General features: G+C 59.8%; 1 protein-coding gene across 1 annotated transcript in view; it reads right to left on the reverse strand.

Annotated features, from left to right (window-relative positions):
- LOC119111663 (dedicator of cytokinesis protein 4-like) overlaps positions 1-13,774 on the reverse strand; it is a gene marked incomplete at its 5' end in the record, with an annotated part of 63,709 nt that overhangs the window by 31,629 nt on the left and 18,306 nt on the right. The window contains 13 exon segments of the mRNA XM_037235472.1: positions 114-242; positions 244-389; positions 968-1,093; positions 2,721-2,907; positions 3,267-3,510; positions 4,133-4,233; positions 4,643-4,833; positions 5,206-5,347; positions 6,705-6,835; positions 8,123-8,285; positions 9,073-9,187; positions 12,549-12,681; positions 13,081-13,378. Of these exon segments, the coding sequence (XP_037091367.1) occupies positions 114-242; positions 244-389; positions 968-1,093; positions 2,721-2,907; positions 3,267-3,510; positions 4,133-4,233; positions 4,643-4,833; positions 5,206-5,347; positions 6,705-6,835; positions 8,123-8,285; positions 9,073-9,187; positions 12,549-12,681; positions 13,081-13,378 (2,106 nt within the window).

A 13,774-nucleotide genomic window follows, 5' to 3' on the forward strand; every position in this document is an offset into this window, starting at 1 on the left:
ATTCACTGTTCAGTGACTAATCCAGAACTGCAATGACGTCACGTCCGACCACAGCCAGCCAGATGACGTCACACCTGACCTGCCAGAGTCGGCCACATGACGTCACGTCTGACCTGTTCGGTGACGAGCTCGCGGAACACGGCCATGAGCCGCAGTAGGAAGTGTGTGAGTTGGGTCGGGTCGCCGACCTCATCCCACAGGTGGCCGTAGTGCTGCGGGGTCATCAGCCGCAACAGCGTGGCGAGCGCCGCCACCAGCCGGCCGCGCTGGCCGCCGCCGACCGCCAGCGGCGCCGACTCCAGCGCCAGCACCGACCGCGTCATCGTGTCCAGCTGGTACACCGACACGATCTCCACCTCGCGGTAGAGGTCGGCAGAGGGGTCGTCGGCCTGGGACGGTACACACGAGGTCAGGAGAGAGACCGGCACAATCTCCGCGGTCGTGGTACGGGTCGGGAGGGAGACCAGCACTATCTCCGCGGTCGTGGTACAGGTCAGGAGGGGACCGGTGCAATCTCAGCGGTTGTGATGCAGTTCCGTGGAGGAGCTTCCGACCAGAACCGGTACAGATGAGGCTGTACAACAGCCGAACACTGATGAAAGCAAAACGCTTTCCCAACGCGACACGGCACCCAGCCCCTTGGTGCTCCGGTGATCTAACCCCCCCCCCCCCCCCCCCGGCTACTGAAGGCCCCACCGCCATTACATTACGACCTCAGTCCACACCGCTGACGACCGAGCACGACAGCTCCACCAAACTCAGCCCAACAAAGGTCAGGCGCAGCAGGGTCAGCGGTCTCCCGCTCCTCGCTCTCCCCCAGCCGACGGCCGCGGCCGCCAGCGTTCTCCCGCCCCCCGCTCTCCCTCAGCCGACGACCGCGGCCGCCAGCGTTCTTCCGCCCCCCGCCCTCCCCCAGCCGACGGCCGCGGCGTCGGCCGGTCCCGGCACACCAGCGCCATCTACGCACCTGTAGCGTCTGCAGGGTGGTAAGCAGCTCGCCGAGCAAGGTCCAGCGCCAGCCGCAGCTCCTGCCGGTGACTGATGTGATGGCGCAGGTGTTTGCAGGCCGTCTGCAGCAGCAGCCGGCGCGACTCTGTCCGGCAGAAGGACGCCGTCGGACGGGGGACGGACACGGACGAATCGACGCGCCGCCGCGGCCAGCGCGCGGAACCGTGCCGCTGTGGCGCGCCACCGTGGCGCTTGCAGTGACCACCGGAGTGGCGCGATAGCGCGGCTGGTTGTTACAAAACGGTAACGTCTAACAAAGGTAAAGACAACCCAGAATTTGATCAGGCAGCGGGTCGCAATTCCTCGGAATGGAAGCGCCCTGGCACACAATCCCGGGAGCGCTGCTGTACAAAACTGAGGGACATTCTAGATGGTATCCTGGTGACAACATTGTGCTTCACTCCTAACAGCCCCGTCAAAAATTCACATGCAGAGACAGGCGTAAAGGTCGAAAAGGGACAGTCAAACGCCGACTGTACCCAGCCTTAGAACTACCGAACCGAACTACCCAACCGAACTACGAGAGGGAAGAACTACCGAGCCACTATCGATCGTCTGTCGTGACGTGTGTGTGTGGGGGGGGGGGGGGAGGAGGCAGCGGCGGGGGTCGAGCATAACGCATGTGCTCTGATAAGCTGTGTGTACGCGGCGTATTGCAAGCCATGTGGCTCTCCCATTGCCGGTGCACACCTGTCTACGCACCAGCTCTGGGTCGCTCAAACGTCTTGCCATCGATTCAGATATCTGCCCTCGGCGAGCCGACCGTCTCCGCCGAGCGCCGCTCCGCGCCAGCATCTTAGACACACGACGGGGGCACCACAACGCCCGGTACCGGCAGTAATGAGCCACCCCGGCGGGCTCCAACATTGAATGACGCGCCAGGGTTGTTTATTGAACCGCTAGACCTCCCCTTCGCCCGCTCGCGTCGAGAGATGGGAGCCCTGGGGCTGTGTTTAAGGCCCGTGTTCGCTGTCGGTTCTCTGAGCAGGCGTGGAGGGTCGCGCGCGCAACTTCTCTCCACTCACGGCGTTTGTATGCGCCGCTCACAGGGACAGTGTGCCACCCGCTGCCGACCAAGGGCTAAGCAATACCCGACCCGACCAGCAGCCGGCCGCTGTCCCGTCTCTGCAGTGTGACCAACGCCAGGTGACAACGGCCGCAACACGGCTGCTACCTTCATGCCGCCTCTCCAAGATACCGTGGAGGGAGAGGACCATGTCTGGAGCAATGGAGGCACCCTACATGCAGCCGGGAAGCAAGAACTGAATGCGGTCCGCACGCCGGCGCTGCTGTGTACGAGCGACCATTGGCAGAGACCGCAAACCCAGCCCATGGCCGTCCGCAATCGGAATGTCCATCTCGTTACTGTTCTGCACGGTACAGGTGTCTAAATGTCCATACGGGTTCTGTGTATGCGTCTGTACGCGTCGGACAAAACAAACCTTCGTGTTGGAAGAACTGTGACTTCCTTTCATTTTCCTTGCTTTCTGAGTACTTATTCGTATTGCCCCCGACATGTAACACGTGCCGACGGAACACGACGAAAACAGCCCTGCGTCTTGCAGACGATCACTCTCCACCAACAAACAGGCTGCACGGCCGTTGGTGGGTACGTGGCCGTTGCATTACATGCCGACGTGGAGCCTCATCCCCACTTCGCCGCCAGACAGTCACCCGGCATGGCACCTTCCTTCCCTGAGCGCCGCACTAACCCTGGTCCTGGAAGAGGCGGGAGGCGGCCACGGCGCGCATGGCCTGCAGCTTGGCCTGCACGACGGCCGACGGCGGGTCGTGCGGCAGCGACTCCAGCATCAGCGACAGCCGGCGCGCGATCTCGATGTCCGGCAGCACCGCACGCAGCTGCTCGAACACGGCCGGCACCGAGTTCAGCATGGCCACCTGGGGGCAGCGCCGCCAGGTGAGCGGCCTCGGTCAGACAGCCGATGGTGGTCTGGTTAGCCGGGGAGGCTGACGGAGGGACGGCCTACCGTCGCGAGCGCCAGGAATGCGCTGCCTCCGGGGACAGGCGCAGCCTCCGTGCCTCTTAGCTAAGCCTGCTCTGCCCACCACATAATGAGGTGGTCGGATTTGGTAGACACCAAGAAGACCATCCACGTCTGAAATCACGGAGCCGCGCAGCCCAGACAAATACAGGACTGCACACAGGGGAAAATTGACATACCACGTGAGCGTCTACTAGCCTGGAAGCAAAAAAGGAAAATGGGTCTCATCATGGTGATTCCGTCCTTCCCACGTACTTGCGTGGTCAACGCCGACTCTGACGTGGTGGACAGCATCTTGTTGAAGGCGTTGAACAGACTGTACAGGTCCATCTTGAAGCTCTCTTCGTTCTGGCCGCCGCTCTGCTGCGCGAACAGCACGCGTGACTGGATGACGAAGCGGAAGATGAACTCGAGGCTGCGGAAACACTTGACCAGCGGCTCCTGCTTCTCGGCCACGGACACCTGTTCTGCGTAGTGACGCACGCAGCTGATCAGACCCCTGCAAAAGGAGACGCGGACCAGTCAGAGGAGTGGCACAGCACAGCTGATCAGACCCCTGCAACAGGAGACGCGGGCCAGTCGGGGGAGTGGCACGATAATGAGAGAAAAAAAAAACAAACGTTGGACGAAAATGCGCATGACCAGTCAGGTAAACCTCGAAACGAAGTCGTTCTCTACATATCACTCTATTATTGTACCGTCCACTGTCACATTACCAATTGTAAGTCAGCTCGTGCTTGCAGTCGGTAAGCCAGCCCGAGCTGATTTTAACCTTTCGCCGTGAAATACGGCACACATGCCGTGAAGGTAGAATACTGGCATGGCAATGGTTCACCAAAAACCCCGCCGAAAATATTTGAACGCGTTGCGATTAGCGACTGTTTCCGGGTAAGCCGTGTTTCAAAAATATGGAAATTATCAAGGCATGCGGCGGCTGTAGCGAAGTTTGCTGTTTGCTGCGGTTTGCTACACTAGCTCAAGTCGCATCCCAGGCCTAAATCCATCCCCTCTGGTGCGCACCCGCAGAGCCGTCATCGCTCTCATCCTGCACACCATCGAGCGTCACTAAACGCCGCCAGGTCAGCGCCGGGGCTGGGCGGCGCGCTCGCTCGCTTGCTTACTTGTACACCAGGGCGGCGGCGAAGTGACCGTTCACATAGGCGTCCACCACGGGGCGGAAGTGCTCGAACTTGCTGTCCTGCAGGTGGCTGAAGATGCTCACCTGACGAACAAAATACAAAACATGTGACGGTGTGGGACTGGACCGCAACCAACCACCGTCTCAAGACTGAGTGGCAGCCAGTTCACTTTATTTTAGGACGAGTAATGCCGATTAAACCTGATTTAATGCACCGATTTTACGAGCGATATTTCACAGGATTCTGCCATACGTCCGAAGATAATTCGATTTTAACGAGACGACTGCGGCCTTTTGGGAATTGCAATAATTGGCCACACCGTAATGCCGCTTCTCATAAGCCAATTGATTAGTCAGCATCCTACCAGCCCGGCGCTATCCTACATCGCCACTCGAAAATGACAGTCCGTCGTAATTAAAGACCCGTGTAGTGGGTAGTGAAGCACAATAAGCCTGGCCCCTCCGTCGACCGATTAGCCTAAGCCGATCGTACCAGGACTTGGAACACGAGGCCAGAATGCTGCGTAGAGTTGCCGTCCTCGGTAGAAAACATTGAGAACAGAGCGTCCAGCACGTCCTGCAGAAACTTCACGATTTCTTCTCCCTTCAGCTTCATCATGCGCGTCAGCGTCTCCACAATGCGATCCGGGTTTTGCTTCCACTTCAGTAATGACAGCAGGCCGACTGAAAGGAGCGTTTCGTGCACGGTTGGGCCAGCAATCGACAGCACGCAAGCGTGTAAAAGTCTGAATCACCCAGCAATCGACAGCGCGCAAGCGTGTTAAAGTCAGAACCACAAGTCACTTTAACGGGGCCCAGCAATATTGCCTGCACGAAAAAGGCGCTCTAGATCAACGTGAGCGCAAATGTGCGGGATAACAGACCACGTGTGACGACAGAAGGCTTGCTTTCGGCCTCTCGACGCGCACCACTCACAACATACAGCCCAGCCGCCTGTGCGGGCGGCCCACACCTCCGGCAAAGGGCACCCAGCACCGCCGACTGGCCGGCCGGTGCGGCCGCACCCCATCTCTGCCGTTGCTCCGTCGCACTCACTGTTCTGCGTCAGCTTGGTGGAGCAGAGCAGCGTGTGCACCCAGACGGCCTCACGGCCGGTGCGGCCGAAGTGCTGGTTACCGCCCACCGCGCCCTGCACCATGCCGGAGTGCCAGGGCAGGCCGAGGTACGAGGCCGGGTTCTGCCGGACAGAGAGTGGGGACGTCACGGCAGGGATGGACGTCACGGCGGGGATGGACGCCACGGGGGGACGCGCACGTCACGGCGGGGATCGACGTTACGGCAGATGGGCCGGAGGGGAGAGGGAGCGGGAGCGAAATCGACATTACCACACACGCCGACACCGACCAGAGGCAACACAGCACTCCTCGCGAATAAAAACACATCGGCGTGACCAGAACGGCCGAGACAAGCACCACGAGACAAAACGGGTAGGAGAGAGCCGGCCACCGGCACAGGGGTTTGTGCCGCCGCCACACCGCTCATTATCTTCTAATTGGCCGCTGACGCAACAGAGTACGGCTCCAGATCACACGGCGATACACGCCAGGCGCACACCGCCGCCAGCGGCCGCCGCCGTCGCCCGGCGCCAGCGGCGGAACGCACCGGCGGCGCGCGGCGGGCCGGGGCGACCCCAGCACCGTCCCGCTGCCGCCCGGACGGCGGACCTGACCCATCAGCGGGCCGCCGCCTGTGACCTGCGCTGGCTGGGGAGCGGAGCCCGCCGCGGGGAGGGAGGAGGGGCGCGTCAGGCGGCACCGCAGCGGGGCGGTGACCTTCGAGCCTTCCACGCGTCACCCACTGACGGCCGGCCGACGGGTCTGGGTAGCCAGGGCGGCGGCGGGGCGTCGCCCGCGCCGACGGCAGCCCCGGGTTGGGGTCACGCGCGTGCCAACACCATGGGCTTGCGTCACCTGCGCCACCGCGTGCATGTGTACAGAGGGCCAGATGTGACACACTCGGTTGTGGACAAAGCCTCGGCGGGTCGGGTGAGGCACGCTTCTCAAGGCTGGCGATTGTTTACGCGACTGCGGCACGCAGACGATCCTGACTACACCACGTCCTTGGGCTGCCGAGGGAACCGGCCGGTGGCAAAACGTGCGACAGATGCGTGCGCACAGGGTGGGTACGTCAATCACTGCTCAGTAATGACCAGCGAAGCAGACTTCGAATATGGGTCAGTGCAATAAGTGATTACGCAAGAGGTTTACGGAACGCTTTCATTCAAAAGGCACTATTCTCACAAAGATGATAACGAAAGGAAACGACACGCACATCGCGTTCGTGAACCGGCGCATGGTGGGACATTTCCCAGACGTAAATTTATCACCCAATTATAAAGACAAAGGCAACAAAAGTCCCAGATTGCTCCTGGCTTTCATACTCCACTCAACCCTAATGACATCCGCGATTTATCGATCATTTTTTATGATCGTCTTTTCACCGGAGACAGCCGTAAACTAGAACATCTTAACGCCTGTCCCCCCCCCCCCCCCCTCCTCCTCTCGCCAACAGATCCAGCCTAATTGCGTGCGTACCAGCAGCTTGTGTCTGTCTTCGCATTTGTAGACGCAGAGCTCGTGCGACCCATCGGCCACGGTCGCGCCCTCCTCGTCCATCAGTCGGGAGAAAGCGAACCCGAACATCTTCTTCTCGCCCCGCTCCTTGGCTGAAACACGCGCTGCGCCGTCATCATCACCATCATCATCACCGTCAGCATCGTGTCACGCCGACGGCCAAGCGAGACATTCGCTGCAAGCTTAACGAATCCCAGCGCGACAAAAACGAGCAGGCGGGACGGCGACCGTGTCGGCGGGAACGGCAAAGCACCGGCTGACATTGCACACAGCTGTCACACGTCGGAAGAGAGAGGGGCTCATCTCCAGACCCGCTGCAAGTGGACCCTCGCTTAGCATCACGTGACCATAATCGAGCATCATCACCATTTCCACACCGGTATTTCCGTCGATTATCCTGCCGATCCGCCGCCGTCTCGTAACACACGGCGTGCTGATGGCCGCCGCCGGAGCCGGCCGCTCCCGGACGGCGGCCGGCTCCGGAGGCAGGCCGGGGTGTGGCAACCGCGCCAGCCGGCCGGGCCGTCCGGCGCCCGCCGCCCGCGGCCGTCCGGCAGCTGACCGCCAGGTGCGAGCCCGGCGCCAGCGGCCGATCTCGGCCAAGGCTCCGGCCGGCCGGACGGCGGCCGGCGCACGAAGGACGCGCGCCGACGACACGCGGCCAATGTCAGGCGGGACGCGGCGCTAATGTTGGTCGAGGCGCGGCGCCTGTGTCAATTAGGCTGATACCACAATGTCTCCCAGGCCACGTGAGCGACGATTGCGTTCCGGGCGAGACATCACAATCAGTGGCGCGGGGTCATGTGGAGCAGGGAATTCTTTACGTTCGCGAAGTCAGGGCCTGGTGGGTGCAGACAGAGAGAGCCCTTCTAACTTCATGTCCCTTTATAACCATGTCCCTGTAATAATGGCCATTACGTAACATCGCGCTAATGTGCTGGGTGATGTGATCTTTCGGCCGTGATTTGGTAAACGTAACACGGCACCGATCTCATTGAACGATCGCAATCGTTTTACGCTCCCAGGACATGGACATATTCTCAAGGCGTCAAGGGTTCCGTGCGGGGTGACCAGGGAGACGTTGGTATAAAACGTTTAGTAAGACGAAGTAACAAAACATGTTACGTTGCATGAATACATACATTATACTGTTTGTGAAATGTCACACCTGCAGCTATCCATTCAGCACGGAATGCTGGATTGTCTGAAGGATGGCTGACCTCGCTCGCTGATGGATTACTCACCACTGGAGCAGCGACTGAGCTACATGAACCCACAGCTCTGGTAGTGACTGCACGATCCATACTCACTGCAGGAGCAGTGGCTGCACAGTCCGTCCTCACTGCCGGAGCAGTGGCCGCACGATCCATACTCACTGCTGGAGCAATGGCTGAACTCCAGACGCAGGTGCGAGCCATTGAACGAGTCGATAGGCACGGCCAGCTTGATGGTGTCGCCCCAGCGCGGCGCGTTGTTGTGGTACAAGATGATGGAGTTGTAGTAGCGACAGCCGCTCTGGCCGCCCGCCGACACGATACAGTCCTGCGGGGCCGGGCAGCGCCGTCAGTCGGTCGCCGACCTCAGGTCACACGCGCGGCGTCCGCAGACGCCGACGCACGGCCAAGACCCTGCCAGCGCGCGGGGTCAACCCAAAATGCCACCGGGACGGCTGAGGTCAGTCGCCTCGCAGGAGATGTTTGGGGACTTCCCCACCGGTGTCACCGCGTGCCCGGCCCATGCCGCCGGGGTGATCCCATGTGCGGATGAGGTCACTCGTGATCTCTCTGCGGATAGCGGCAGGACAGTGGACGGCACATTCCGTCATGCTCGTCGGCGAAGTTGCGGGCTGAACGACAGCACAGTGTTGACAATGGATGGTTATCATATTTGCGGTGCGTTACAAGGCATACGAGGCATCTGGTGAAAGCGAGGTGCAAACCAACGGAGAAAAACCTAGTTGTGCAAGCGCAGCACAAGAGGATCGGCGGAAAGCACGGTGGATATAAATGGATATCTTTCGCAAAGCAAGGCATCAGAATAGCAAGCAGCTCCTTACAGTAAAAATCCCAGCCAGTAGCTTTCATTTCCTTTCACCGGCATGCATTTACGTGCAAACGAGCTATGAAATCTGTTCGTTGCCATGACGTTGGGCCAAAACGACCAAACAGATACAGCAGACGCAACGCATGACTCCTGGACTAACGGCCCACAAGCTTTCTCGCAACTCGCACAGCGCCGCCAACACTGGTGGCACAGTGGCCGACAAACATTTCCTTCCGCGAGCAGTGTGCCCAGACCTCAGGACACGGACCCCGTGCGGCCGCCTCACCTCCAGAACGCGGCCTTCGTCTCGCACCACCATGACGCACACCTCGATGTTTTTGCCAGTGGACTTGCCGCCGCGCTCGAACTCGCCCCGCTCCAAGGTCAGGTAGAGGTCATTCCTGAAAGCAGCGCCGCACCAGAACGTTCAGGGCACGTCAGACGTCCCCGCGGCGTGGAGCAGTCCCATCCAGCACCGAAACGGCGCCAACTGCAGAACACTCATGAGGTGTTTTGCGCCTACACCATACAACATCAGCACCGTACTTTATCGAATACTGACGTGGTGTAGCGTCGTCAGCCATGTTATTTGTACCGGACCTCCGATAGGAGTTCAGGGAAAACGTGTCTTCAAGGACGAAGTTTCGACCGAGTGAAACCAGTTGTACGCGATAAGAAACCTGCCTCACGCGGGGCGGAGAATTCCAAGCATCGCGCACGGAGTCTTTGTGTGGTTGTCATGAGATTCAACAACGGCGTCAGCTTGAACAGGAATGGTGTCGGGTTTGAGATTCCAGAGCCTCTGGGTGCCATGTTGGATAATCCAATGATAAAAATAGCAAACCCGGCATTCGCAGAAAACCCGACGGATTTCCTCCCGTCATAGCGACCCTCACCAAAGAATACAACATAAACCTCGGGGTTTGCCTGAGAGCTATTTTAGTCTTATGTTGTTTCCTGTTTAAACCGTCCTCGGGAGGCCATGCTAGCGGGCACAATCGGCGGGGAAGTAAAGATAATAACATGTTGCTTGGAGGAGTCATCTCGGAAATCCTGGATCTTGGAAAAGTCGGGAAAATGCCATTCTGAGAGGTTTGAACGACAGTTTAAAGCAAAGTCTGGCAGTGCTTTAAAGCACAAGCACTGTCAAGAAACGCGATTTCGCATTATGTTCACAAGTTTATTGCTAAGGGCAGTCTTGACCGTCAGACTGGTTAAGTCAGCCAACGGTAGCGAGCCAAAAGAAGCCCGACCCAGATTTCGGAAGCAAAAAAGGTCTTGCTGGGGAGCCCCTACAAATCCATACATGGCTACGGACAGGAACAGACTGTGGCGAGACCGGAATGTTGCGGCCGGCAAAACAAGAGCTCAGTCTGGTCCCACACAAAATAAGCTCACATCAGAAGCTCTCGCTAACCGATTACAGCCAGCGCATGTATAACGCTGCCTCGTTCCTTCGACCGTGGAAATCTAGCCTTTCGTTAATCGACCACATCTGACGATGATGCGCGCCTTCAATTGGATGGTAGTCAACAGCCAAAACTACTGGGTTCGGCCTACCGAGGGTCCTGCGCGACAGCACACAGCAAGCAGAGCGCCGCAACAGCACACAGCAAGCAGAGCACCGAATGGCGCACCATCGGCAGCCGAGGGGCTACCGCGGCCGCAATGACTAAACGGTACTTGGCGATCCCTTGCAAGCTCTGGCTGGCTTTGAAGAAAGCCTATGGTGAAGACATTTCATGCCGGTGACTTTAGCAAGATTTTGTTTGCGGCACATGCGATGAAAAAGACGAGATAATGGCTCAGAGAAGGTTTGGACCAAGGCTTATTTCATCGAGGAAGCTTAACACCTAACCCCCGCGTTCCCCGACTTGAGTCTCACATATCTTTTTCGGTGAGGCATTCAAAGTCGCAATTGTGCGCATACAGTCTGAAACTCATAATGAACCTGAAAAGTACGTAAATTGGTAAGTACATTTGCGAGGAATATTATGCACACAGATAAAATAGCACTAATAGCCTTATTCCTAGTATAATAGCCAGGATAACGAAGTAATAGATCGATTGGATTGAATTGGAAAATGAATTAATCCATCGATCTCTCCATTCACCTGGTTATTATACAAGGAATATGGCTTTTTCTACTGTCTTATATATGTACCTAAAAAATGCATAATGGGGGATGGAAAGGCCAAGAAGCCAGAGACATGCCATGTTGGCATTTACGCAGCACAGGATCGAGCGGTACGGTGCCTGGAGCAAGGGGGTGAGTGGGGTGTGGGGAGGGGGGGGGGGGGGCACATGGAGCACGGGCTGCACCCTCCAAGCTGAGGGGGTCATGGACAGTCCAATGGTCAGATACAAAATAGCATCCAATGCGCTTTACATCAATACACGATTCAGTTACAAAGCAACCAAAGACCTGAAATCTGAATGAGTTGAGTTCGTCCACTATTACTGGTGTGCCTGTCGCCCCTTATTAAGAGCATGTCAGCAGCTACACTCGGACGATGAAAACAGCCGCAGAGATAACCCCTCGGCTTTTCCCACATCCAACTGAGTCACCAATCCATTGATGGGCATTAGCCGAAGGCTTGTCACTACTCTGTATTGGTTTTATCGGACGGGATATGTTTGTCGACACGTGCCAATCTTTTCCATCCTCACCAGAAAGCGCCGGCTGCAATTCAATTAACTGGTGGGTCGATAACCAATTACAAGAATGCAACAATGAGTCACAACCACTCAGAAGTCCATAATCCAATTGTTTGACTGGCTTCAAATGGCACATTGCACGCTTCTGTTATGACTTTCAAAACACGCCTGACATACAAACGGTCTCCGTGCTTCGAGAGACGACGGACTGAGTGAGGAGAGGTGCTAGGATCCAGACCTGACCTCCAGCGGGGCCCGACGGGTCCTGGTGCCCGCCGCTGGCCGCCACCGCTCCCCGGCTGTCGGGGAGCCGCCGCATGACAGCCAGGTCGCCCGACGCAGTGACACTATCGCGTGCGCAGCCGTCCCATTGATGTGCCCAGAGGGAGAGGGGGGGACGTCCCGTGTCGCGCGCGGCCCATTCCTGGCCGATAGCGTGTTTCGGCTGGAATTGGCACCCCTGTCGTCCGCCGCCGCGCAGTGCGGTACACACGCCACCAGCGGCCCGAGCCTGCGGCGGCGGCGGCGGCGCCCCGACGATGTCAGCGAAGGCGCCGGCCGGGCGCCGACGGTCGCGTGGCCACCGTCGCCGACCGGGCCATACCACAGGCACACTACCACGGCTTCCCGGCGGGTGTGGGCGGCGCGGACAGCCAGGGTACGGTTCACAGAGGCGAGAGCCTGAGCTGGGTGCCGGCCGGGAGTCAGACACCCTGACGGCGCGACGCCGGTGCCCGGCTGCCGGACCGCACAGCTGAGGCGTGGAGGGTCGGCTTCGGCTGCACTAAAGACCTCACAAACAGCAGCCTGGAGCTCAGCGCGGTGCTGAGCCATGCGGCCTCAGCGACGGACACAGAACACAGAACGATTAACGGTCACGCCTCCGCCTCCGCACAAGAAGTGCCACACACACGCCGGCTACCAACGACGGCTAGCCTACGCTGAAGTTCGCTGTGCGCACATGATGCTGTAAAGCCCCGAGCGGCGTCCGAGGCCGACGCTTGCGGTAGACCAGACCGCTGGCAGGACATCAGCTGACTGAGACCTGGCTGACCCGGACCGACGGCACTTCCATCCACGGCTCCGCGCGGCGACGCCACCCACCTGACGTCGCCCGGCATGATGACGTCAGGGAAGCCGAGCTTGCGCGTGACGACGGCGTGCTTGAGCAGGAGCGGCATGTCGCGGCGCAGCTGCGCCAGGCTGCCGTGCAGCAGGCGCAGCGACAGCAGCACACCTGCCGGCACGCGGGCGCAACAGGTCAGCACGGCTGTCGGGAGCGCGTCTGCGGGGGACATGTGGAGGCGAGCGCCACTCGCGCGTGCGCGCAAAAACGATCGCAAACCGGTTCGTGTTGCGGCTTGGCTCCAATGCCGTTTGCGACACACCCTCGCAACCGCGCAGTGCATAATGCATGACGCTGGCAAGATAGGGCCATCCCTCGCCGCCCGCCAGGCGAGCGCTGCCAGACGGTGGGCCCCGCCATGCACAGCTCCTCCCGGCTGTGACGCGGGTCGCCTCGGCCAGCCCCTGCGCTGTGCACCACCCGGCGAGCTTCTGCCCGGCAGGGGCGCTCCCACTGCCCTCGCCAGACGCGCCAGACGCGCGTCCGCCGCCCGCCCGTCCGGCCTCTCACCGTAGTTGCCCTGGCCGGAGATGACGCTGCACTTGCTGGCCTGTCGGATGACCAGCTCGTGCAGCTGGAAGAAGTCGCGCTCCTCCGTCTGCTGCAGGCGCACCGTCAGCTCTCGCTCGGCCGCCTCCGGCTGCCGGTTGGCCAGCACGTCGTTGACGTTGACCACGGCGCAGCCGAACGGCCGGCGGAAGCGCTGCGAGGCCGGCCGCTTGGCCGACTCGGACGGCACCATGCGGCCCACGCGCAGCACGTGCAGCACCAGGTACAGCTGCGGCGACAGCTCCACGTTGCCCAGGTCCTGTCGCAGGCGAGCCGGGACGGTCACAGGCGAGGCGGCGCAGCGCCGGCCAGCGCACGCGCCCCGCAACAAACGCGCCGCCGGGGATCGCTCCTCAGTGCCGCCCACCCAGGCCGGGCAGCACAGACCGCCCGCTCACGCGCCGCGCATAGTTTTCGCTCATTGTTCGTGAGCACGGCTACGGGTCAATGGCAGGCCGGCGAGAGCTGGAGCGCGCACAACGGCGATTGTTGTCATCACCGCGGTGGTGAAGGCTGCCGCGGCACACGGATCAAAGTCGGCGGCGCGGCGCGCCATGACGCCATCGACGGAGCTCAGATCACAGATCACAGATCACTGGGCCACAGATCGGACCACGTGAGGGCAACTGGTCTCATTTGTGCCATCGGTAGGCGT

This window comes from Pollicipes pollicipes, unplaced genomic scaffold (assembly GCF_011947565.3).
Source record: "Pollicipes pollicipes isolate AB1234 unplaced genomic scaffold, Ppol_2.1 Scaffold_7261;HRSCAF=8764_pilon_pilon_pilon, whole genome shotgun sequence".
NCBI classification, from domain to species: Eukaryota; Metazoa; Arthropoda; class Thecostraca; order Pollicipedomorpha; family Pollicipedidae; genus Pollicipes; species Pollicipes pollicipes.